Raw genomic sequence first — 25309 nt, forward strand, 5'->3', positions numbered from 1 at the left:
AGCAAAAGCGAAGAATGCCCTCAGTTGTACAAGCACAGAATCCCTGTCACTGGGCCCAGCCTCCGCCAGCTCCCTTCTACACATGGCACCAGCAGGTGGCTGGCGTGCAGGGCAGAGCAGGCACATTCCGTCCAGCACTGACAGGACATCTGAATGGCCAAAATTTAAGAAAGGGGAGTACAATGTCTTTAACTAGAAGAGCTCTGTTTAGTTGGTGGCACATGTTTAGTGCTTGAGGCGCCGAGGAGAATGTTGGGGGCCGGTCACTCACCTGCTCAGCAGCCCCGGACTCTCGTTTCAGGATGGCCTCGGCCGCCTTGTTGTTCTTGTAGGTCATGGCACAGGCAAAGGGGGTCAGGCCCTGCCTGTCTCGGACATTCAGGTGGATGTCAGGGTGGGAAATCAGCAGCTGAATGATGACGCCGTGTTGGTTGCTGATGGCCACATGGACAGGCGTTCTTCCTTCTGCATCCTGTGGGGACAAGGCACAGATTTCAATGTCCAAGCAAAGATAAAACCCAGGAAAAATATGAAGGGGAGTAACCTGTAAACAGAATTCAGTTCTGAGAATCAATACTGCCACTCTGTATTTGAAATCAGCTTTTCAAGAGGCCAAACACAGAGATGACTGACAGCCACTCCCCGTTACCTCCACGCTCCAGTGACCAGGGGCACAAACACGTTTGGTTTAGAAAAGCTGCGGTATGGGCTTTCCTGGTGGTGAAGTGGTTGGGAATCCGCCTGCCAATGCAGGGCACACAGGTTCGAGCCCTGGTCCGGGAAGATCCCACATGCCGCGGAGCAACTAAGCCCGTGTGCTACAACTACTGAGCCTGTGCTCTAGAGCCCGCGAGCCACAACTACTGAGCCCGTGTGCCACAACTACTGAAGCCCATGCACCTAGAGCCCATGCTCCGCAACAAGAGAAGCCACCACGAGAAGCCCGCACGCCGCAACGAAGAGTAGCCCCCGCTCGCCCCAACTAGAGAAAGCCCACGTGCAGCAATGAAGACCCAACTCAGCCAAATATAAATAAATAAAATAAATAAATTTATTTTAAAAAAAAAAAGCTGCAGTCACCCTCACCTCTAAGTTAAACCACTACTTATGTGGCTGCAGGGCCAGATAAATCTTTTCTGGTTTTGGCCACACCGTGCGGCACGTGGGATCTTAGTTCCCCAACCAGGGATCGAACCCGTCCCCTGTATTAGAAGAACCTTAACTACTGGACTGCCAGGGAAGTCCACTGCACACAAATCTTTACAGGCTAGAACGTTGAGAAGCATCAAGGAACGTAACTCAGGGATGCCCTATTGAGCTACTGGAACATTTTCCTAAACACAGTACTCAGCTTGGGACAGGAACAAATTCTCAATGGAAATCTGTAACTAATGTGGACAGGAGGCAAAGAAAAGTTGATTGAACGAATCTTCCTCACTTTGTAGAAAGGACAAAGGCAAAGAGAAGAAAAGTCTTAACCTGAAATCATTAAAACTACTAGACAGGCTACATGACCCAAGAGACCGTCACTTCGTGTGTCCGTCCCTTAGGCCCATTCATGGAAGAGCAGAGGCCCGAGACCAGAGACTCTGCAAGATCCCTGGCCATAAGAGGAGATTTCCCTGATTCTGGGGTTACCATCCATCTCCCTGGAAAAGAGACACTCTCCTTACCTGTGCATTTACATTGGCACCAAACTCCAGAAGACACTGTATCGTCTCTTCCAGCCCCCAGGAGGCTGCCAAATGCAAGGGGGTCTGCCCATCTCTGGCCTCTTCCTCTCCTTCTCCATTAGCACCAGGTTGTCTGGGACTGTTCACATCGCAGCCACTGAAAGGAAGGGGAAGCAAAAGGAAGGCACGCTTCCACGGAGCCTGAAGGCATGCTAACAGGTGTAAAGCAGCAGCCTTATCCAACCCAACAGAAAGGCTGCCACCACCAGGGACTGCAGTCCTTGGTCCCTGGCCTCAAATACTGGTGTGTGTGTCCTGCTCCCATAGATTTTTTCTTTTTTTTTTTGGCCACGCCACGCGTCTTGCAGGATCTTAGTTCCCGACGAGGGATGGAACCCGGGCCCCTGCACTGGAAGCGCAGAGTCCTAACCACTGGACTGCCAGGGAATCCCCTCCCTCCCATAGATTCTTTGGCAATTGCTCCTGGGGGCAACCTGGGTATCAGAACTCTTAAACACTCCCCCGGGGGATCTGCATGCATTTAAAGTTTGAGAATGACTGCTCTAACGCTCTCCTGAACACCCTCACCTCCCGCACCTCCTGCACTCTGAGGCCGTGGAGGCTGGCACGACCTGGTGGAGTCCTGCAGAGGCCGTTCGGTCTCCTCCACCCCAGCCTCCCGGTCTCACTGTGCGAACTGGCCTGACGTGACTACAGGGACCTAAACGGCTCCCAAAGCAGGAAGCTGGCTTAGCTTTTAGACTCTTTGATCTGGGCACATAAGCCCCTCTCCCTGGCTGACTTGATCTGACAGAACAATGACCCTCTCTAGCCTTCATTACAAAGGTCAAGCTAGCTACAGGCAGGTCAAGACTATAGTTGGAGTAAATGAGAAAAGAGCCAGTTTGCAATAAGCTGAGTAAGATCTGAAGGGATACTCAGGCCTCTCAGACCTGCGAATAAGAAAGCAGGCGATGGACTCGTTGTTTCCATCAATGGCTCTGTGCAGCAGTGTCTGAAGGCACCCACTAGGTCCTGGGCCCCAGCACGTGGCGTCACAGCCATGTCTGACCTGCAGGGAAACACAGGTCACTCACAAGCACTGCCAAGCAAAGGTAAGCACATTTATTACCATCTGTGAGCCCTACACACATCATTAGACCCATTTTTCAGGCGAGATACAGTTGATAGTTAACTGATATTTAGTTTAATCTGTACCATTCATTAGTTTTACAAACAATGATTAAAATCTGCTCGGTGCAAGTTTTTGCACTAGGTTCTGTGGGAGGGGTTTGAGAAATAAAAGGAAGGTATGTTTGATTAGTGCCCTCTAGAGCTGTGTCCTAGAAGGGACAGAAAACACACACAAATGCCTGCATACACACACCCATGAGCCCCCAGTAACACACACCTGTAAACAGCAGGTAATCTCAAGAACAGTTGGGTAAAAGCCCCAGGTGTAAAATGCTTTTATGTCACATTTCAGGCCCTTCAGAAAACTAAATGAGCTTCTGGGGCTACCTCCACTTTTGGAGCCTGTCTTCTGAATAAGGGGGACAAACCTGAGATTTGAGAACTTATCACTGTGGTGACAGTGAGGACATCCCACAGCCAGTTAAGCCACCTCCGGAGCAGACCCCTGAGGAAATGCCTCGGCTCTCTTGCTTCTTGGTAGTTTTCTTGATAAAGACACCCTACGAAAAGGTGTTGGCCAAGGCTACGTTGAACCGCAAGCTTCTTTAACATGACTCTTGACTGTTGTCCTTGACCCAATCTGTCACTTGGTAGATCTCATGCTCCTTATGATTGCTATGGAGGCCCCAAATCCATCTCTGACACAAAATATCCCCACGTGTAAACGGAGCTGAGGTTGAGCTTGTCTCACCAGAGTGGATGCGATGTCCTCCAGATTATCTGCCAGCGCAAGCCACAGTGGGGGGTTCCCCTTCTCATCTGGCACAGACATGTCAGCTCCTCGGGTGCATATGGCATCCACGACAAGGGGAAGCTGATTTCTGATGGCCAGCTGAAGAGCCGTCTCCCCATCCTGAGTCCTGCTGGGACATGGACACCAAAACCAATGTTTGTATCTGGGGCCAAATGATAAAGGGTGCCCTTCTGGGCATCCTAGAGGCCAGAGTCCACTGTATCCCTTAAACACACTTCACCCACATTCATTAATATTCTTTCAGAGAAAGTTAAACTGTCAATAGCATCTGTCCCTCCTGTCTTTTTAAAAAATACAGCCAGGCTATCCTATTGCACAGAGAAGATAACTGCCAAACATCCTAGCATGCTGAACTCTTACAGGCATACAGCTGCTTTCAACAGCATCTGAATAAAATGTCACCCCAACTACCCACTTGACAAAACACTTTCACCCACTCAGTCATTCTGGGTCAGCTGACATTGGAGATAAAGATAAATTCCTTTGAAAAAGCAAAAATAATAAAAATTTAACTGTGTATTTTCGCCCCTCAAGCCTTTTGATAGCTCATCTGTTGGAATGTTCTTTGTTATAACTGAAATTCCTACTTAAACAATTGATTTTGGACTGTCCTTTTTAATGAGATTTGTGCAATATTGTGCCCTGGTCTCGAAAGGTTCAAATAAGAGCAAAGCACACAATTCTCCTTCTGAGTCTATGATTACATTTAATTACAACACTGTATTGGTACTTTTTCAGAGTCATTGTTTGTCTCCCTTTAACAAGGAACAAAACTCTTTTCTACAAGCAAGGCTATGAACCATCTCAACTAAACGTGGCCTGGTGCTGTGGCGGAGTGCTGTTCCAGCCCACCTGACGTTTATGTCCGCCTGGTGCTCCAGGAGAAAGAGCGCGCTCTTGCTGTCCTGCCGCTGCATGGCCATGTGCAGCAAGGTCTGCCCGTCCGACATGGTGTCGTTGATGCAAGCCCCGGAGCCCAGCAGCTGGGCTGCGATGGTGTGCATGCCTGGGAAAGAGACACGCCCCGATTAACCTGGGCTCAGCTTCTCCCACTTCATCAACCTCTTACTACAACAAACACCCTCTCAACTTTGCAAAGCCAGCAGTTCTCCACTGGATATTACGGGCTGAACCCAAACAGAAAGGCTGTCCTACAACAAATGATTAGCTCCAACCCTTCCACCTCCCTTCCTCTAGCGCCCACTGTCTGGCGTATGTCTGTCTGCAGCCTCTGGCACCACCTTACCAGTCCATAATGCCAGGCCCAGCACAGTTTGGTCTCGGGAATCCTTGAGGCTGAAGTCTGGAATAATTTGCAGGTTGTTGGTGGCATGAAGAGCATTAGCTAAATTTTTTAAAAGGAAAAGAACACTTGATTTCACCATCCCATGGATCACATTTAAAGTATTCAAGAGAATACCAGCTCAATCTCAAACTGACTGATCATTTCTATACAAAGAGAACTGATAAATCTTGTTGTGGGAAGTGGAAGCCAAGACATTTGATATTTTGGAGCAAAGTTTATGAGGAAAAATGAACGGTTTTAAAGGTTAAAATACTGAATCTTCACAAAAGGAAAACAGCGTCCACTATGGAAACACACATGAATTACTTGATTACTGAAAAGAGGATCAAAACAATGCCCTGGTGACATTTCCCTAACACGTTAAGTCCTACCATCGTATACCTCCTGTGTGGGCTAAGAAAAAGGCACAGCCTACCTAACACCCCACTTCCTTCCATAAGCTCAGTGCTAAAAGATGCTGGCCTTAACAAGGATGCAGGAAAGAGTAAAACAAATTTCAAGGCAGGAAAGAGAAAAACTGGAAGATGACTTTCTGAGGGAAACGGGCCTCCCTCGTGGCAGGGGCTTCCCTCGGCCCCTCTTTCTGGCTCCTCTCTCGTGGTTCACCTGCCAGGGAGGCTCAGAGGTGGGTGAGAGGGCTCACCGGCTCGTGGAAGACCGGCGGCAGCAGAGTTTTCAGAGACAGTGCTCACGCCAAGGCAGAACTCTGCTTGACCTGCACTGAAGTGGCCTGGGACCACACTGCAAAACAACAGAGGAGTAGCCAGAGATTCTAAACCTTAACCCCACGGGTGAAGTGGGCAGGCCCCATCCTGAAAATGTACACAGGGAAAAACAGTATCCGGAGCCAGAATATATGCTTATCTGGTTTGACCGCAAAGGATTTTTTGGGTAAGAAAACTCACCAATGGAAGAAACAACAACTCTGTCATCAGCTACTCAAAACCACTGTGCAAAGGTCACGGTGATGGGCAGTAAGCCCTAACTACCTACCTTTCTGCTCCAGGATGACAGACACCACATCTGGATGATTATAGGCAATCGCCATGTGCAGGGGTGTCTGCAGGCAGACGCTGCTGTCCGCTGAGCTGGGCAAGGACGCAGGCTCCTTTGGTGAAGGCAGGGCCTCCTCCGTCTGTAGGTTTGGGTTGGCTCCCTGCTGCAGAAGCTCTGCAGTGAGGTTGGCCAGGCCATGCCGACAGGCCGTGTGCAACGGGGTTTCTCCCTGAACAGAAACGAATAGTCCCAGTCTGAGCACTTCAGGCTAGGAGGCCCCTTCACAAAGGGCCAAAGACAGCCTACGTGCTGCAACTCAGGTCCCCAGTGCCAGGCACAGCCCCTGGCTCATCCTGTCTCCAGCTCCATGAGGTCTGTCCCACTCCTCAGGTCTCCTCTCCTTCCCTTTCTCCTGTGCCATCATCCTTAGTTCCTCTAATGTCCTCCCAAGCACCCTCCAAACGCCCTGGGTCCTCATCTTCTGCATTTCCACCCTTCACTTAGTTTCTAGAATTATGTTGCTAATTAATAATAATAATAATGTATTATTTTTATAAACAACAGACGACCTCCGAGCGTCACTAAAATAAACACTGTAGAAATCAGAAAAGCCTCACATCCACAGCCCCAGAGGTAAGCGGTGCTGTCAGTCGACCGTCACAGCTTTTTAATCCCCTCCAGCACACTGATGCCCTGATTCTTTCACCAGCTTGTATCAACCTCATCTTGAACTCTGATCAAGAAACACCTCTTTCCCCCACTTTTTAAAATTAAAAAAATTTTAATTGGTATTAGAGGTACCTGATTCAATATTCAAAAGGTGCAAGACTGTAGAGCGAAAAGAAGTTCCCCCCATGCCCTCCCCCCCACCCACCCAATTATCCTCCCCTGAAGGAACCATTATTACCAGTTTCATGTTTCTCTCCAGTGACGGAATATTCACACAAAGACATATACACACGTGTATATATGTGTGAATACAGATACATGTACACATGTACACACACACACACACACACACACACACACACACACACACACCGCTCTGCACCGGCTCCTACCAAAGCTACACATCCTCACTGTTTAGAGTCCAACAACTTCACCTACAAGGCTTGCTGTGAAAAACGGCAAGATCTCACCTCCTTTTCCCTAAAAAAAATTCTCCTTTCCCAGAGGGAACCACTTTGAATTCTTTGAGCGGGTTTTGTAATTTCCTCATTTCTAGCTAACGTGTTTTTATTGCCGCCCGTTGACTTTCCAGGTGTGGGATTCCCTGTGGGTCCTGCCACTGTGATCTCACTGGGTGATAAGAATTTGGCTCTTTCATTTCCTTCCCCCGGTGGACCCCCTTCCCACCCCACCCTCTCCCTACAGCCTCCTCCTCGGGGCTGTCTTCTGTTCCAGCCCTTCCCCCACATACAGCCTCCCTGGGTACGCTTATCGACGCCCATGACTTCTACCAGGGAATACAAGCAGGGGACTCTCAAACTCGGATCTCCAGCCTTGTCTGTACATCCAATTTTCCCACTGCCTGCAGGATATCCCCGCCTGAATGTTTAAAAAGGAGTTCAACAATCACAAAATGGAATTCACTCTCCCCACAGCAGTTCTTCCCCCTGGCCAGTCCCCTGCTTCTCTTCTTGGATCCAACACAACCGTCTTAACACCTCTCCAGCCCTGGCTTCTGAGAGCCGCAGAGGTAGGTCCCATGGACTATCTTTCTGCAATTCCTCTGAAACCCATCCCGTTGGGTCCAAATCTGGTATCAGAGGACAGGACAAGCCATTGCTTGTCTAGATGATTCCCACCTGGCTCCAGCCTGGATCTCAATGGTACATCCACCCCACCAGCTATCCCAGGAAGCTTTCTCAACCCAAAAATGATCATACTGCTTGTCTACTTCTGTGGATTTTCTCTTCCCACAGGATAAAGTCCACAGGCCTTAAACCAGCATTCCAGACCCGTCTCCAGTGTCATTCTCACTTGCTTTCAAGTCGAGTCTCCTCTGTGCCTCTACATCTTAAGGTTTCACCCAGTTTTGCTCTGAAGGGTATCAGAGAAGGAACAGTTGGTAGACAATGTGGGCTCAAGGGAGAATTTTTTTTAAAGTTGAGAGACAGTAGAGCATATCTGTATGCTATTAGAAATGAACAGTGGGCAACACTGATGATACAGGAGAGAGACAGACAGAAGCAGACACACATAATGGCAGGAGCAAAGCCAAGAAACCAGCCGCTGGTGCGTACAGGGCCATGCCATCATTCTAGCTGGAGAGCAGGCCAGGTGCAGGCTTAGGTGCAGACAGATTAGTAGATTTAATGGTGGGAAAAAATGGCGCTGCCCCCCCGCTGTGCTTCCACGACACATTGTCTCATACACCAAGCTTACTGTTTACTGCTTTGCCCAGCGCTGTTGAGAGAAAATGCAACTGTATGTTGTAGTGCCTGAGTCTTAATACTGGCTCCGTTATTTACGAGTCATTTAACCTCTCAGAACCTCAAGGTTCTTTACCCTGAAATGAGGGATTTATAGATGTTGATAATGTCTCTTCAACACATGCTGCTTCTAGATCCACTGTGAGAACTGAAAGGGATAATAACCTTAAAGCTCCTAGCACAAAGTAGCTGCAGAATAAATGTGATCTTAAAGATAAACACATCCTCCCTGTCTGAAAATTATAAAGTAAAAATAAATATCATTTAGTTTCTAATGTCCCAGATGTTATGCTAATAAGCACTTAAATATATCATTTATTTTTATCTTAACCACACCTTATGAAATCAATATTAACCCCACTTTACAGATGAGAACTGAAGCTCAGAAACGTTAAGCAACTTGCCTAAGACCACATACAGCAGGATGGGAAATGGGAAACCTGGTAAATCCAGAAATTTACCAACCCGAAAGGCCCCCCTTTAACACTGCACCATCTGCCTTAGCTTGAGATACAGACTAAATAAACATTCACATAGGAAAACTTTAGCAAATGCAAAATGTTACAAAAAATTAAGATGCTAATATGTGTCCATATTTGCTAATCTCTAGTAGACCATGAAGTCCACAGTGTATTGTTTAGGACCTGACATACCACAAATGCTTAAGAACTGGTTGTTGAATGAATCGATCAACCAATATTTGAGGATAAAAGCATCTATTAGACTCTGGTTTTTTAACAATGTCCATGTATTTTTTTTTTTTTTGACAAAAATTGAAGAGAATCTATTCTGTTTTTTCCTACCCATCCACCACTGCCATTTCTTCCACAGACCAAAGCCGCTTCACCTGGCTGTCCTGTCACACTTACCCACTTGTTTCTGTGGTTGACGTGGGCACCATTGGTTGCCAGGAAAAGAGCTGCTGCCTCATTTCCTGCTTCAGCTGCCCGCTGTAGTAAGCAATTTCCTAGGAGAAAATGGGTATATTCATTCTGCCATTTGCATAAAAATGAGGTCAAGTTCCACACTGCACCACACCCTGCCCTTCCCTACCACCTTTCACAACTTACAAGCCCACACCAGACGTAGGAGACATTTAAGTCTACACAGGCAGGCACCCTGTGTGTGAACACAGAGACTCAAATGAGCCTGTGTGGGGAGAAAACACTTGGTCTGGAAGTCAGAAGACATTCATTCCTCCCTGGGTTTCCCACTAGCCACCTCCTAAGACCAGGGGGAAGCTAAGTCTCCTTACCAGGGTTGGTTAGAACATAATTTCTCAACAGCAGTGCTACTGACATTTTGGGCCAGATAATTCTTTGCCGTGAGGAGTCTGACCTGTACACAGTGCGATATTTAGCAGTATCCCTGGCTTCTGCCCAATAGATGCCAGTAACACTCTCAACCTTATTTTTTTTTTTAATTTATTTATTTATTTTTGGCTGCGTTGGGTCTCCGTTGCTGCAGCGGGCTTTCTCTAGTTGCTGTGAGCGGGGGCTACTCTTCGTTGCGGTGCACGGGCTTCTCATTGCGGTGGCTTCTCTTGTTGCGGAGCATGGGTTCTAGGCACGTGGGATTCAGTAGTTGCAGCACTTGGGCTCAGTAGTTGTGGCACATGGGCTTAGCTGCTCTGCGGCATGTGGGATCTTCCCAGACCAGGGCTCGAACCGGTGTCCCCTGCATTGGCAAGTGGACTCTTAACCACTGCACCACGACCCTCAACCTTACTGTGACAATCAAGACTGTCTACATATGTTACCAAACGTCCCTTGGGGGGTGAGGCTTGGGAAGTCATCTCTGAGAACCTCTGGGGTAGATGACCATTTTGAAGACACTGTGAGCTGAAGTTCTAGCAGAAAATGCTCCTTAAATACTTTAGTTTCACTCCTATGGCCTTTAATATGTTTGTTCTTGGCTTAGAAATGTTTTACTTCGCACTATCACTCTTCTAAATAAAAATCTTAGAAAGAAAAAAACAATAGGAAAAACTCTCTTTGACATAAACCACAGCAAGATCTTTTTTGACCCACCTCCTAGAGTAATGAAAATAAAAACAAAAATAAACAAATGGGACCTAATTAAACTTAAAAGCTTTTGCACAGCAAAGGAAACCATAAACCAGATGAAAATACAACCCTCAGAATGGGAGAAAATATTTGCAAACGAAGCAACGGACAAAGGATTAATCTCCGAAATATACAAACAGCTCATGGAGCTCAATATCAAAAAAACAAACAACCCAATTAAAATGAGCGGAAGACCTAAATAGACATTTCACCAAAGAAGACATACAGATGGCCAAGAGGCACATGAAAAGATGCTCAACATCACTAATTATTAGAGAAATGCAAATCAAAACTACAATGAAGTATCACCTCACACCTAACAGAATGGCCATCATCAAAAAATCTACAAACAATAAATGCTGGAGTGGGTGTGGAGAAAAGGGAACCCTTTCGCACTGTTGGTGGGAATGTAAACTGACAGTCACTGTGGAGAACAGTATGGAGGTTCCTTAAAAAACTAAAAATAGAACTACCATATGACCCAGCAATCCCACTACTGGGCATATACCCTGAGAAAAACCATAATTCAAAAGGACACATGTATCCCACTGTTCATTGCAGCACTATTTACAATAGCCAGGACATGGAAACAACCTAAATGTCCAACAACAGATGAATGGATAAAGAAGATGTGGTACATATATACAATGGAATATTACTTGGTCATAAAAAGGAATGAAATTGGGTCATTTGTAGAGATGTGGATGGACCTAGAGTCTGTCATACAGAGTGAAGTAAGCCAGAAAGAGAAAAACAAACATCGTATATTAACACATATATGTGGAATCTAGCAAAATGGTACAGATGAACCTATCTGCAGGGCAGGAATAGAGACGAAGACGTAGAGAACGGACATGTGGACACAAAGTGGGAAGGAGAGGGTGGGACGAATTGGGAGATTAGGATTGACACATATACACTACGATGCATAAAACAGATAGCTAGTGGGAACATGCTATAAAGCACAGGAAGCTCCGCTCGGTGCTCTGTGACGACCTAGATGGGTGGGGTGGGGGTGGGAGGGAGGTCCAAGAGGGAGGGGATATAGGTATACATAGAGCTGATTCACTTCCTTGTACAGCAGAAACTAACAAAACATTGCAAAGCAATTATACTCAATTACAAAAAAAATTTTTTTTTTTTCTTTTCCTCTTGAAATGGTTTTAGTCCCAGAACAGTGTTTTCTCTATTAAAATCCATTTCCTTTTTGGATAAACACAAGTCTCACGTTCTACAGCTATGCTATTTGAAAACTCAAAATAAATTAAATACCAGGACTAAAACCAAGGAAAAGCAATGGGACAAAGTACTGCTTTGTTTCCATGCCATTTTTATCTTTTCCCTCAGAGAAAGTGATTCCATGCCTAGTTGAGAGTCTTTCTAATTGAGAGACTCCTAATAAGAGTCCCATTTTCACTTCTGTAGTCATGCCAGTGTACACAATAACTAAATCATATACCTCGCTACAGAACAAAGATAACTTGCAACTGCTAAAACATCACTGATATGTCTATGAAAACTCAAAGTGTATGATGTAAAATTGACAGAACTAGCAAGAAAAATGGACAAATCCATAATCGCAGTGACCATTTCTAATATACCTCCCAGAAACTGACAGATCAAGGAGTCCAAAAGTTAGTAAGCTAATGAGTAAGATCTGAACAGCACAATGAACAAGCTTGATTTAATGGACGTAAACAGAGAATGCTACATGCATCCTACAATTAAAGAATGCAATTCTTTTCAAGTACATGTCAGACTTTCATAAAAACTGTATCTCTAAGAGTCTAACATTCAAGTCCGAAACACCAAAGAACCGATCTCTTATATATCACACTCTTCTATAATGCAGTTAAATCAGAAATCAGTAGAAGTATGGTCAATAACCAACATACATTTATAAATTAAAAGCAATTTAGGGCTTCCCTGGTGGCGCAGTGGTTAAGAATCTGCCTGCCAAGGCAGGGGACATGGGTTCGAGCCCTGGTCTGGGAAGATCCCACATGCCGCAGAGCAGCTAAGCCCGTGCGCCACAACTACTGAGCCTGTGCTCTAGAGCCCGCGAGCCACAACTACTGAAGGCCGCACGCCTAGAGCCCGTGCTCCGCAACAAGAGAAGCCACTGCAATGAGAAGCCTGCGCACCACAAGGAAGAGTAGCCCCCGCTCGCCGCAACTAGAGAAAGCCTGCGCATAGCAACAAAGACCCAACTCAGCCAAAAATAAATAAATAAATTTAAAAAAAAAAAAAGCAATTTAGTAAGTGTCTCACTTCCAGAGGACCTTTAGTCTAAAACACAGTTCTGCCTGTACTCCCTATCCTGTAGTACTGCTGCCTTTAGCTTTTACGTCACCCAAAGGGTGATTTCATTTGACCTTTATTTAAAGTTAATTATTAACTTCTTTTAGGGGAAGGGATATTTAATATCTATCTTTTTTTTTTTTTTTTGGCCAATTCCCCTCATTAGTGGCACTTACCCATCCTTTATACACTGCTAGCACTCAATACTGAACCATATGGGATCCCGCTCCTTAAAATATCCCCATGTTTTATTTAGTCAGATCAAGGACATATTCACATTAAAACAGTGGTTCTCAAAGTGTGGTCTTTGGATTCGTAGGGGTTCCTCAGAGTCTTTCAGGGGGTCCAGGAGGTCAAAACTCTTTTCATAATAATAATACTTGATGTTATCTGCTTTTTCCCACTGTGCTGACATTTGCACTGATGGCACAAAAGCAATGGTGGATCAAACTGGGGAGCCTTAACACAAATCAAGGAAGGGGCCCCAAAATGTACTAGTGGTAGTCACTGTACTCCTCACGGCCAAGCACTCGGTCCAAAAAATAACCAGTTTCACTGACGGTGGCCCTTGATAAAGCAGTAGAAATTACTAACTTTAATAAACCTCAACATTGAGTACATGTCTTTAAAATTCTGTGTGACAAAATAAGAAGTATGCATAAAGTAAATAAAGTATGTTACATCTGTTGTGTAGCAAATTACACAAGTTGTCTCAAAGGAAAGCACTTGTGCCATTGTTTCACTGCAAGCTGAACTAACAGTTTTTTCATGGAACACCATTTTTACTTGAAAGAATGACTGATTAACAACACCATTTTTACTTGAAAGAATGACTGATTAACAAACTATGGTTATTCAAACCTGACTATTTGACAGACAATTTCCTAAAAAGTAAGCCTGTCTCTGTAAGAAAAACAACTGGCAATATTTCCACCAAATGATAAAATTTGATCTTGCAGGTGAAATATTAGAATTTTGGAAAACTTTTGTCTGCAACTGTAAGTTTAACAGCTTCTCAATACTGAAAGACTTTTCCAATGAGATCAGTGGTGATATTAATAAATGTGATTCTAAAATAAATGAACATTTTGAAGATCTGCATAACTCAGTGAAACAAGATTTTCCAAATGACTAAGGCATGATGTTACAAAATCACACATGAAGAAATCCATTCAAAGCACACACAGACCATGGATTTTATATAACAGAGTACAAAAAGTTCATTGATATAGTTTCAGATTCCATATTGCAACTAACCTTAAAAAAATTATCCCTTGATAAATTCTGCTCGCTGTAGTATCAAAGAAATATATCCACAATTATCTGAAAAGGCTCTGAAAATATGCCTCGTTTTCCAACTACCTCACTGTGTGACGGTATTTTCTTTAACCAAAACAACGTACCTCAAAAGATTGAATACAGATGCAGATACTAGAAACCAGTCACTCTTCCAACTAAATTTTGTTCTGTAAGTTATTCTTCATAAAAAATGTTATATGTCAACATAAAATGGTTTGTTGTTATTATTAATTAATACATCTTTTAAAAATTTCTCAGTTTTAATTTCTAATATGGTAAATACCAAAGATATCCACTTAAACAAAAGCTCTTTGGGATATAATTTTTTTTTTTTTTTTTGGGGGATATAATTTTTAAGAGGGTGAAAAGAGTTCTGAGTCCAGAAAGACTGAAATTCACTGCATTAAATAAATAGAAGTGTTTCAGCTTAACGGACTTATCGAGTCTGGCTAGATTTTTGGAAGCACAAGATCAGGCTTTTTACTATGGTTAAAATTACGTACAAAATAATTCTCATAATAGCATGCCGTTCAGTTTTTAAATTTTTGGTAAAAACACTGACACAATATTTCACGGGGTCTCCAGACTTGAGCATCAGCTCTTAGGGGTCTGTGTTTTACCTGTTATTGTATCAGGTGCATTGGTGTTGCTGCCACGCTGAATGAGTCTGGCTGCAAAGCTATTTTCATCAAATGAAGTCCCATTTACCACAGGGGGGTCTTCAAAGGGATTTACGGACTGGTCGGAAGACACAGTGATGTACTGCACGGCAAGCCACAGAGCTGTGCTGCCCTCACGGTCTTTCAGCTCTAAATCTAATCTGGAATGAGGAAGCAATGTGAATAGCGAGTATAATCGTCTTCTGACACTCCGTACTGTCAACAGCCTCATTCTTTATCTTTGTACTTTATGAATGACAATTTTTTATTTTACTTTTACTTACTAAAATGGATAATGCTAAAAGACATTTTAAGAGAATTATTTTTCACTCACAATCCCACCCTCACAACTGCTTTTGCATTTCTCCATGTCTCCCTACGTACTGTTTACACTGCAGCAACTGGTTGAACACGTATTCATTCCTGGCCATGATGGACAAGTGTAAGGGAGACCTACAGGACGAAGAAGAAGAAGAGGTGTCAATTCAGGACGGGCCCAGTTCAGGACCACTCACAGCAGGAGGCAACTAGAATCCACAAGAAATTCCCCATTTCTGCCAGGGTTTCTTTTTCTATCCTGACAAACAGTCTTCCAAAACCATGACCAAGTATCAAAGGATGAAAATGGATCTGATTATATGTTACAATTTATTCAGTAGCCAAAAGAACAAGAATCAATAAAAAAGGAAGAGATATAAAATACTCTTCAATTAAATACTGACCCTCATTGAATGTATATGTACTCACGTTTTTAAAACAAATAAAACAGTAGTTTCTGCCATAGGTATGCCTACTTTCCCCTACCTATCCTCCACAATTCTGAAAAGAAATTTTTTTCTTCCCATAATTCTCTGTTATACTCAAACACACTATGAGTGGCAACGGTAGGAATTGATTAACCACTCTTCACTGCTTTTATTTAGCCCTCATGTGCCCTGAGGAAGACGGCCACCACAGAGCACAGGGACTCCCAGGCTGGTATCTACCTCAGAGGTACAGAATGCCAGAATTTATTACACTTGGGGGAAAAAAATTAAGGAATCACCAGAAGAAAAAAAAGAATGCAATTATTTTGGGAAATAAGGTAATTATGACATTATACTGAGTTCATGGAGATCCGCCTTATTTAAGTACCTTACCCATCACACAAATCTAGTTTCCTATTCTGACGACCTCACAGTTATTTTTTGAGAGGGTTTTTTAAAGGTACAAAATACTGAGCTGCTATGATAAGAAGTGGGTCCCCCTAGTGTTGGTGATTCAGGTGGCTTAACTCCCTTCAATGCCTCACACACTGCTGTCCCAGAGATAAGCAGCCCGTTCTCAGATTCTAAACCACAAGGAATCCTCAACCAAATATTTCTGGGAAGGGGCAAAAGGAACACGACAACTACTGTCAGTACGCTGTGGAAGAAGATGGCAAGCTGTGAGGACAGAGCTGTCTAAAGCGGAGGTATTTACAAGAAGGTGGAAATGGAGTTTTGTGGAGATGGCAGAAACTGCTTCAAGATCCAAGGACTTCAGTCACCCAGGATGGAAATGGTTTCCCCAAGTGCCTCTGGCCTTAGTCGTCTCTCTCATTTGCAAAACGAATCGATGTTTGTAACTTCCATAGACTTCAGAGCGAATAATGCTGAACTAAAAAACATGAGGTGCCCACCTGCCAGTTATGTGCCACCGTAAAATAACACTCCGGGAACTGTGCTCAGAGCAGGTGATCTGCTCCCCGACTTACCTGCCCTTGCTGTCCTGCATGTTGGGGTTGGCGCCAGCCTGCAGGAGGGCCTCTGCAATCTGTGCCATCTCGGACATCACATCTGCTGAGTGTTTTTTTGAACTGTACGATGCTACAAGGTGCAACGGTGTCTCCTGGGCACCCAACGTAGCAGCATTGACAAGGGCCCCGTTCTTAATGAGGAAAGTGGCAGCAAAGAGATCTCCTTGAAAAGAAACAATAGAAGAAATGGTCACATATGACAACACCCAGGGCAAGCTTTTCTGACCAATGCTTCCTCAAAAAGGTACCAGTCAGTAACTGTAGACAAAGAAGATCTCATCATTGAGATCACGGACTTACATACTCAAATTCAACTGATTACCTGTTGTCATCTGTCCTGACCCCTCGCTTCAATATCACTTCACAATTTTAAGTATACCAGGCTTCTATCCTTCGAAGGTCATTAACTCTCATAAAGGGTTCCGAGATTCCTCCACAACACAATTTATCTCCCTCTCTCATTCTTGACCACAGTCTGTACCTAAGCAATACTTACCTCTAACCTGCTATATGTGCAGTGGCTCTTACACAGGCACTTATGAGAAGTTTTCCTTTATGTCTTGCAATATCGTTTCATCTTCTTCAACTATACTTTTGCTGTCTGAATATCGAGAATGGGGCTTAGGATTTCAGGAGTGGCAAAGCTCTCAAGTCTGTTAGCTGTATTCCTGTATTATTCATCTGAATGATATGAGTTTCATCTAGTCTTCAGTAGACATGGAATTTCAAATTCAACTGGTTTTCAATATTTCCCATCCGCTCTATTCTTTCTTCCAAGGGACCATCTTGCTGGAGAGTGTGAGCTCTGGCACTGAGGTGGCTAGGCCACCACAGGCCCCTCATATTCTGATTGGTCCATGTCTGATTTATTTTTGTATCTACCACTGTCTTATACAAAACAGGCACCAGGGACATGTTTGGGAAGAAAATGGATTGACTGGTTGAAGTTATAAGGTTCCACTTTAACAGACTGGCTCTAATTCCAATCAATTATGATTTTGGGTAACTTAAGAGTTCTCTAACCAGACCCTTCTGAAATCTTTTCATTCTTCTGTCCCTGATTTTTTTCTTGGGGGGTAGGGGAAGATACAATCTTTACCAGCATCGTGTGCAAAGGACCAAAGCTTAGATTTCTTTACAGAAAGATGTCGGTAGAGCTCTGAAAGCAGCAGGTAACATGCATATCAGGAATTAGCCTGGATCAGACCTTTGCTGTCCATATGTACACAGACATACTAGGGTTCTCAGTAGGGCCCTAATGTGTAATATGAACAAACCCCACAGAGATTCAGTCTAGGAGAGAATATGTAAAAACAATACATTAGCAATAGAATAAAATATCCTAGAGTAAGCCACTTACATTCTGGAAGTGGAAAGAAAATTTAGAATTATGAGGACAGAGAGCCTTAAAATGACAAATCTGATAAATAACGTACTGGGGGACAGGTGAAATGTGGTTTCATTATCTTTAAGCTTGGCATATATTCCAAACTAAGTAGTAAACAGATAGTAAAGCTAAAATATGTCAATGAAAAGCTTGTAATACACTATACACACAGAAGATAAACTGGGCAATAGTGCACACAGAAATAAGGGTACAGATCAATGGTTGGATTCAGATGGATGGCATAATAAAAAAACTTTTTATATCTTAAGCCCTCTTAAAAAGAATCATAGCTTTTAGATTAGATTTACTTTATTCATAAGCGCCGAAGTTTTTTTTTTTTAACTTACACATATATACATACATACAATATACGCACCCTACACAAGAAGTTATTTAGGAATTATTGGCAACTGAAAATTGATGATGTTTTACATTAACAGAAAGTCAGCCCATGGATCTACAACCTAGAGGAAATAGACAACTGACATCAAAAAAGCAGAACCAAGGGAGGGAACAGAAAATGCCAAAAACACCATTTATAAAGTTTCTGTCAATAAGAAAACTTCTAATACATTTTAGAACGACTTCCATCAAAAACCGTTAAAACAAAAACTGTTTGGTGCTTAACAGTTCCAATTACTTCATCACTTCACTCCCTGAAGTTGCCAAGTAAATGTATAATGACTTGTCCACATAAAAATATTCCTAACAATGTAGTTAATGTTTAAAAAAAATCCACACACAATTTTTCTTTCAACAAAGCTCCCTGACCGAAGTTTCATTCAGGGACCAGGCAGTAACTTTCATTATTTAATTAACAAAAGCTGTATCTCATGCTGCTCCAGTTGGTGGCATCATCTGCAAACCTCCTACAAACAATTAGATAGGAGCATGCTGCTGAAGAGACCCACTGATTGATGTTGATCATCAAGGAAAATAAGCACAAGAAGATTGTTTTAAAAAGCAAGGATTCATCTTCTTGCCCAGATCCAGCTAATCAGAGGAGATGGCGTCCCTCTGGTCACATGTATATCTCCTGTGGACTCATTCACAGATGCACTCTCGAAACAAACTGATGGGTACACTTGGTTATTAGGATGATTAGTGACTCTTCTGGTTAGAGGTTCTAATGTGTGTCCACAACCAGACCTAAACCTCATATACTAAGGATCTTCACTCATATTACAATGAACTTAAAGTAAGGTTAACAGTTAAATTTTAGGTATATTACTCAATTTAATCATTTGGGCAGGTCAACAGACTGACAGCTCAAGGTGAAGAAGGAAAGGTGAAAAAAATTCCTACAGAAACTGAAGCTGGTCGTGGCACTGCAGCACAGGGGCAAGGTAAGAGCTGCAGGCTGACGCTACCACATGGTAGTCACTGGGCTACGTGTGCTACTAACCTGTCTCTCAGTCTCCCAACAACCAGTAAAGCAGAAATGATTCCCACCTTACAGGTGAGGAAAAGGAGACTCAAGAATGGTTAAGTGACTTGTCCAAGGCCACAGAGTAAGTGGATGAGCCAGGATTCCCATCTTGGTACATCCAGGCTCCAATGCCAATACTCCATGCTCCGCACCAGGCCACACTGCCACGTTCAACAATCAAGTTTACCATGCCCACACTGCAGGCCACATGCTTGCAAGCAACTAATAAATTCAGAGCAGAAGATTAAATCATCTGCAAATAAGCACCAAAAATGCACCACCAATTCTTGGCAATTCTTGTAACTAAGCAATCATCAAAATATTTAATAACTCATCAAAGATGTTTTTTCATCATGCATAAGAATTTAAGTCCTTAAGAGGAAAGAGACATAATTCTGAGATTGTTTTTTTAGTAACAAGTTTACTTGTTTCCAAAATAAACATTTCAGACACTAAACAGTATGGGAAAGAATAGTTCCTGATGTGGTGGAAACTTTCCCCACTGAACACACACCCAGTGCTCAGCATCCAATGGCATTGCACAGCGTGGAGTGGTGCTTGGGAAAAATGCATCTGCTCTTGACACTGACATACTCTAAGGATTTCCTTCCCCATGATGAACAAAATTTTCCTCTCCATCAGCCAGCATGCTTAACACTCTAACACATGACCTAGAGGGATATTTATATTAAAACCTATGCCCAAAAAGGGCAAAGCCACAGCTGCAACAGGACCTTACTTGAAGTAACTACATTCCACCAACTAGGAGCAAGTTGTGAACGGTAAAAGTGTAGCAGAGATAATAACGGTATAATAATGCACAACTGGAAGGTTGAACATGCATGATTAAGGTATGGGGAAACCATTACACTTACTCCGCTGTTGATGTCCACGTGTGAGCAAAAAGGGGCCACAGCCAAGTACTTCAACCAAGTCATCTATCCCTCTACAAAACGAAGGCTTTGAGACATTTGAAAGGTTTCATTCCATACTGGAACTCTACCCCTATATAGCTTCTCGCTCTGTCCAAAAAATGACTACTGCAAAGTAGAGTCAGGCAGGATCCACTTGGGGCTTAAGAATTACTAAGGCCATGGGAAAAACAAAAGACTAGTACTTGTTTCCCTTTAATTCAATAAGGTGAAAATGCTTTGATCGTAATTCTATCACTTACATAGCTTCCCACTACTAATGACAATGTACTCAAACACAGCTACAATTTCAAATAACTTCCCAAGAACAAAATGAAACTTCATCACTTTGTCATGATCTATGACAAGTCTATTCTGTAAAAGTGAAAACTCTGAATCCAAGAATATGTTTAAGTATTCGTGTTCTTGATACTTTCCCTCTCTTACAGCAACTGATACAAGTAAAGTCTTCCTAGCACAATTTCTGGAGAAAGTGATGTACTGAATAAGCAAATAACACATCAACTGCTTACAAGTAAAAGGTACTTTTTCTATAAGTACCATCTTTCTAGCCTTCTTCTGGGGGTCCTGCTGACATTCTGAAGAGCCTAACCAACAAGGCGTAAGGCAACAGCTCTTCCATCTCTCTTCTGACCCACTGATCACAAATTCTAAATCATATAGCCTGCAAGTACAGACTCAAGAAGCCTTTGAGAATCTGTGGAACAGGGTCAGAGTCTTCAAAAGTTACCTGGATAAAAGTAAAGTTGCCCACCGGAAAAATATAAAATACGCTTCTTCCTACCTCTTTGGATGCCTTTATGTAACAAGCTCCAGCCATCCTTGCCCACCATGTCCACGTCAGCTTTGTGACTAACCAGAGTGGTGGCGATACTCTCTAGTCGTCGTGAAAGCGCTAGATCTAAAGCAAGATCTCCGTTATGATCCAACTCATTCAGCTTCCCAGGGAGCTGTGCAGAGAAATTTGTAAATCAGCACCCATCCAGTAGAGAATACAACTGAATCTCTCACACCTTGACTCTTAAAAATCATCTCACACAAATGTCAAATTTTAGTCCTATAACTTACTATAGCTTACTCTCCAAATTCAACTGAATTCACAAACTTCTCTCAGGCCTCCTCAGGGCTCACGCCTTTCAGGCAGCCCAGGACTAACGGGGATCACAGAGCAGGTGCAAACACCATGGAAGACAGTACAAGGGGGAAATGCAGACAATGCTGTAGGAACACAAGTGTCAGGACAGAGGTTCAGAGAGCCTGATGGGAAACAGCTCACATTTTCACAAAAGACTGTGGCTTGCTTAACTATCTAATTCCTCCTAGCAGTTTAATGCCTCCCCCACACCCTGGACACCCAGGATAAAACACACGACACAGCCATCTGCCCAGAGCAGCTACATTTCTTCTAAGGCGGTGCGGCAAGCAGAAGAACAGCCCCCAAAGATGTCCACGTCCTAATCCCCCGAACCTGTGACTATGTCACCTCACACAATGAAAGGCACTTGGCAGATGTGATTACGGTTAAGGACCCTGAGATGGGAAGAGTGTCCCTGGACTATCCAGGAGGGCCCAATCTATCTAATCCCATGAGTCCTTAAAAGTGAAAGAGGGAAGCAGAAGAGTAGGTCAGACAGTTGTGACACGAGAAAGACTTGATTTGCCACTATTGGCTTTGAAGACAGAGGAAGGGGGCCACGGGCTAAGGAAATGTGGTGGCCTCTAGAAGCTGAGAATGGCCCTGACTCAGCTGACAGCCAGAAGAAAATGGGGATGTTGGTCCTATAATCACAAGGAACTGAATTCTGCCAACAACCCAAACAAGCAGGCTTCCCTAGAGCCTCCGGAAAGGAACACAGCCTGACAACACTCTGACTTCTAGACGGGTGATGCCTGTACTGGACTTCCAAGCTACAAAACTGTAAGATAATAAATTTGTGTTGTTTTAAGCCACTAGGTTTGTGGCAATTTCTTACAGTAGCAAAAGAAAAACTAAAGCAGATTTTGGTACCTGGAAGTTAAGTACTGCTGTAACAACTATCTAAAAATGTGAACGTGTCTTTGGAAGGGGGCAATGGGCAGAGGCTGGAAGAATACTGAGAAGCATGAGAGGAAAAGCTCAGACTGCCTCGAACAAACTACTAGTAGAAATATGCACATTAAAGACTGTGCCAGCAATGGCTCAGAGAAAGTGAGGAGCGTTGTAGAGAAGAACAAGAGAAGTATAGTTTGGGGAAAAGGTATAGTACCTGTGAATCCATTTCAATTAGATAAAGGAAGACCACGTCTTCTCTCTCCACTTTGATAGCTTTATGCAATGGGTACTCAGTCTTGGATTTGATCATTTTGTATAACAACTGAGCACTCATGCTGCTGAAGTCCTCCTTTCGTAAGTCATCCTAAGGATTAAAAAGACAGTGAAAAGCAGAACAGATTCAACATATCAACAATAACGGCAACTGACATTTCTTAAGAAGCCCTTGGAATGTGTCTGGCCCTATTTTAAAGGGCTTAACATTTCCCAACTCACTTAATCCTCACGAAAACCCTATGAGGTAGGTACTATTATTATCCCCATTCACAGATGAAGAAAGTAAAGCATAAAGAGGCTAATTAATGTGCCCAGCTCGCACACTGAGTGAACGGCCAAGCCGGGATCTGGAGCCCAGAGGCCCACCTGCCGAGCGAGGACCCCCTCACCACAGCACTGCCCTGCCTCTGGGGGAGACGGCACAGCACGGGCAACGCGGACACTCCACAGGGACGGAGTCACAAGGAGCCCTGCCCGCGAGAAGAGTCCTGCCCCTCAACCGCACAAGGGTGACGGCTACAGAATTAATCAGAACTTCCACAAACAATTCAGTCCACTGAGTCACCACCGCTCTCTACTGCTGCAGATCTCTAAGTTTCTACCTGCTTTAGCAGAAAGGTTACCGTTCCTGTTTCAATTCTTTAAAATCCGGTTCTTTAAGACACTTTTTCTCATAATGCTGTGGAGTACCGAACAATTTGCAGAAACTAGGTTATAAACATAGCCCTAGCCATGATTTTCTGAAAAATGCAAAACAGACAAAGAAGTGCAAAACCTGTCTTTATGATGAAAGCTACCTAAGAAGGGCATATGTGCATTTAACAACGCCTTCCACACGACGAGAAGGCAGGGAAAGCCCGGAAGGGGTGCTGCCAAGCTCGGCAGGCCTGCTGGCCCTACAGCAGCACCCGCTCCCGGGGCTCAGCCGCCACTCCTGCAGATGGAGGGTAAAGGGGGCCTGCGTCCCTCCGCTCCAAGCCTGCTTCTTGACCTGAGCTATCTTCTGCTCCTATACTCCGAAATCAGAACTATGAGACTTTTAGAGCCCAAAAGAATCTCACAGATCATCTAATGCGACTACTTAGCCTTCAATTTTGTTATAAAAGGAAATGAGGGGCCAGAGAGGTATCTTTCTGTGGAACCAGGTCCCAAGCCCCAGTCTTCTGACTTCCAGTGAAGGTGCTTTTCCACACCTCTCAGTCTCACACTCACCCAATGACTTGCAATAATTTCTGCACAGTAGTTCATCAGCGTGCTGGCATTCAGTTCCTCCGCAGTCTGATAGAAGCGGATACAGTTCCTGACGTTCACCAGGGACATCACACCCTTCTCACATCTATGAGACAATTTTAATGATCAACAGTATTATTAGGACCAATTTATTCACAAACAAACAAACCAAAGCAATAATCTGGGTACTGCCTGGCCATGTCCAATAGCACTAAAGTGTAAGGTTTAAGCAAAGCAGCTACGAATGAATTGCAGCTGAGTTACTATATTTTATAAGTACTAGAAGTTCATTATTATATTGCTCATTCTGGTCAGAACCAAAATAATCTGTAAATAAATATGTTAAGCATAACCCCCCAACTGCCTTGAAAGTAATCACGTGAAACTCGGTAATCATACCACACAGGCAACTGTAATATCAAACACGCAATGCATCAAATTCAGTCCTTTGGTATTTAACTGTAGGGGACATGTTTGCAGTTCCCACTAGCACAACTCTATCATGCAACCAGTGTGGCTTAGAAATCACTTCAAATATGAGGCTCTATGCCTCAGTAAATGAACACCTCCTTAAAGGTCTTCCCCAAACGGTGATCTATATGGTATGTGAATTGTAACTCAATAAAGCTGATTTTAGAAAGCCCACTTTAAAAAACCTATCATGTATAGAAACAACTGAGTTAAGAGTCAAACTATAGTATACGAGACAGAGAAGAACTGGCTACAACGGATGTCCCATAGAGCCTGGTAACAACATGACAACGACAACAGCAACAATAACAAGACTCTCACAATCACTAAGAGAGCCCCAACTAGGTCAGGGAAGAGAGGGCTGCACGCAGGCCTCTGGTAGCACAAAGCAGGCACACGCATGTCCTAGCCTAGAAGATGTAGCACTGGGAAGGCCCACACTTCCACTGCCCCAGAATTCCTGGAAACCTTGGTGGGCCTCCACAGCACAGGGCCCGGGGGAAGGAGGCAGGTGACACGGCCCTCTCATCTCCTTTGCCTGAACATCTCCCTACAAATCAGGTTCACCTCCAAGGGCAGTCGAGAGGCCTAAAGTGGCGTCAGGTATTCCCCGACACCCCACCGCTGCTTCTGTCCCCAGCTCGCACAAAAACCATGTTCTGATCACAAGGGCAGCACACAGTGCTGAACGCAAAGTGAACCGTGAGGTAAGAAAGACCTGAGTTGAGGCCCACGGAATTTGAGGGGCCAAACTACACGAGCTCCCTGTGACCCCACCTCCTCCCCTGTGAGACATTACTCTATCTCAGAGGTTCAGGGGATCTCTGTGTGTTTTCCAAGATAAAGGAAAACTATGTAAGCCTTGCACAGTCTGAGGTACATAGGAGGTATGCTTGCTTGCAAGCTGAGGTCCTTCTCAAGGAAGCTGCATAATTTAATAACTAATACGAATGGGTTTCAGTACTACTATAAATAAGAATAACTGATTGGCGAGCGGATAACTCCCAATTCTAACAGGTGAGGTTTGGATACCAAGTGGAGAGTGGGAGATGGGGGAGGAAAGCAGGAAAGTCATGAGAAAGACCTGGGAAG

At 43.9% G+C, this 25309-nt stretch overlaps 1 protein-coding gene across 3 annotated transcripts in view; it reads right to left on the minus strand.

Annotated features, from left to right (window-relative positions):
• ANKFY1 (ankyrin repeat and FYVE domain containing 1) overlaps positions 1-25309 on the minus strand; it is a 75996-nt gene that overhangs the window by 16088 nt on the left and 34599 nt on the right. For all 3 annotated transcript variants that reach the window (XM_082443807.1, XM_082443806.1, XM_082443808.1), the window contains exons 5-18: positions 23729-23852; positions 22455-22604; positions 20993-21158; positions 16419-16623; positions 15068-15136; positions 14645-14844; positions 9228-9325; positions 5921-6152; positions 4868-4966; positions 4474-4627; positions 3559-3727; positions 2627-2745; positions 1674-1830; positions 272-472 (exon numbers count right to left, since the gene is read on the minus strand). In XM_082443807.1, coding sequence (XP_082299933.1) covers positions 272-472; positions 1674-1830; positions 2627-2745; positions 3559-3727; positions 4474-4627; positions 4868-4966; positions 5921-6152; positions 9228-9325; positions 14645-14844; positions 15068-15136; positions 16419-16623; positions 20993-21158; positions 22455-22604; positions 23729-23852 — 2143 coding nt within the window. The remainder of the gene's footprint in view (positions 1-271; positions 473-1673; positions 1831-2626; positions 2746-3558; positions 3728-4473; positions 4628-4867; positions 4967-5920; positions 6153-9227; positions 9326-14644; positions 14845-15067; positions 15137-16418; positions 16624-20992; positions 21159-22454; positions 22605-23728; positions 23853-25309) is intronic.

The sequence above is a fragment of the Balaenoptera physalus genome (genome assembly GCF_965194825.1).
Source record: "Balaenoptera physalus genome assembly, chromosome: 20".
NCBI classification, from domain to species: Eukaryota; Metazoa; Chordata; class Mammalia; order Artiodactyla; family Balaenopteridae; genus Balaenoptera; species Balaenoptera physalus.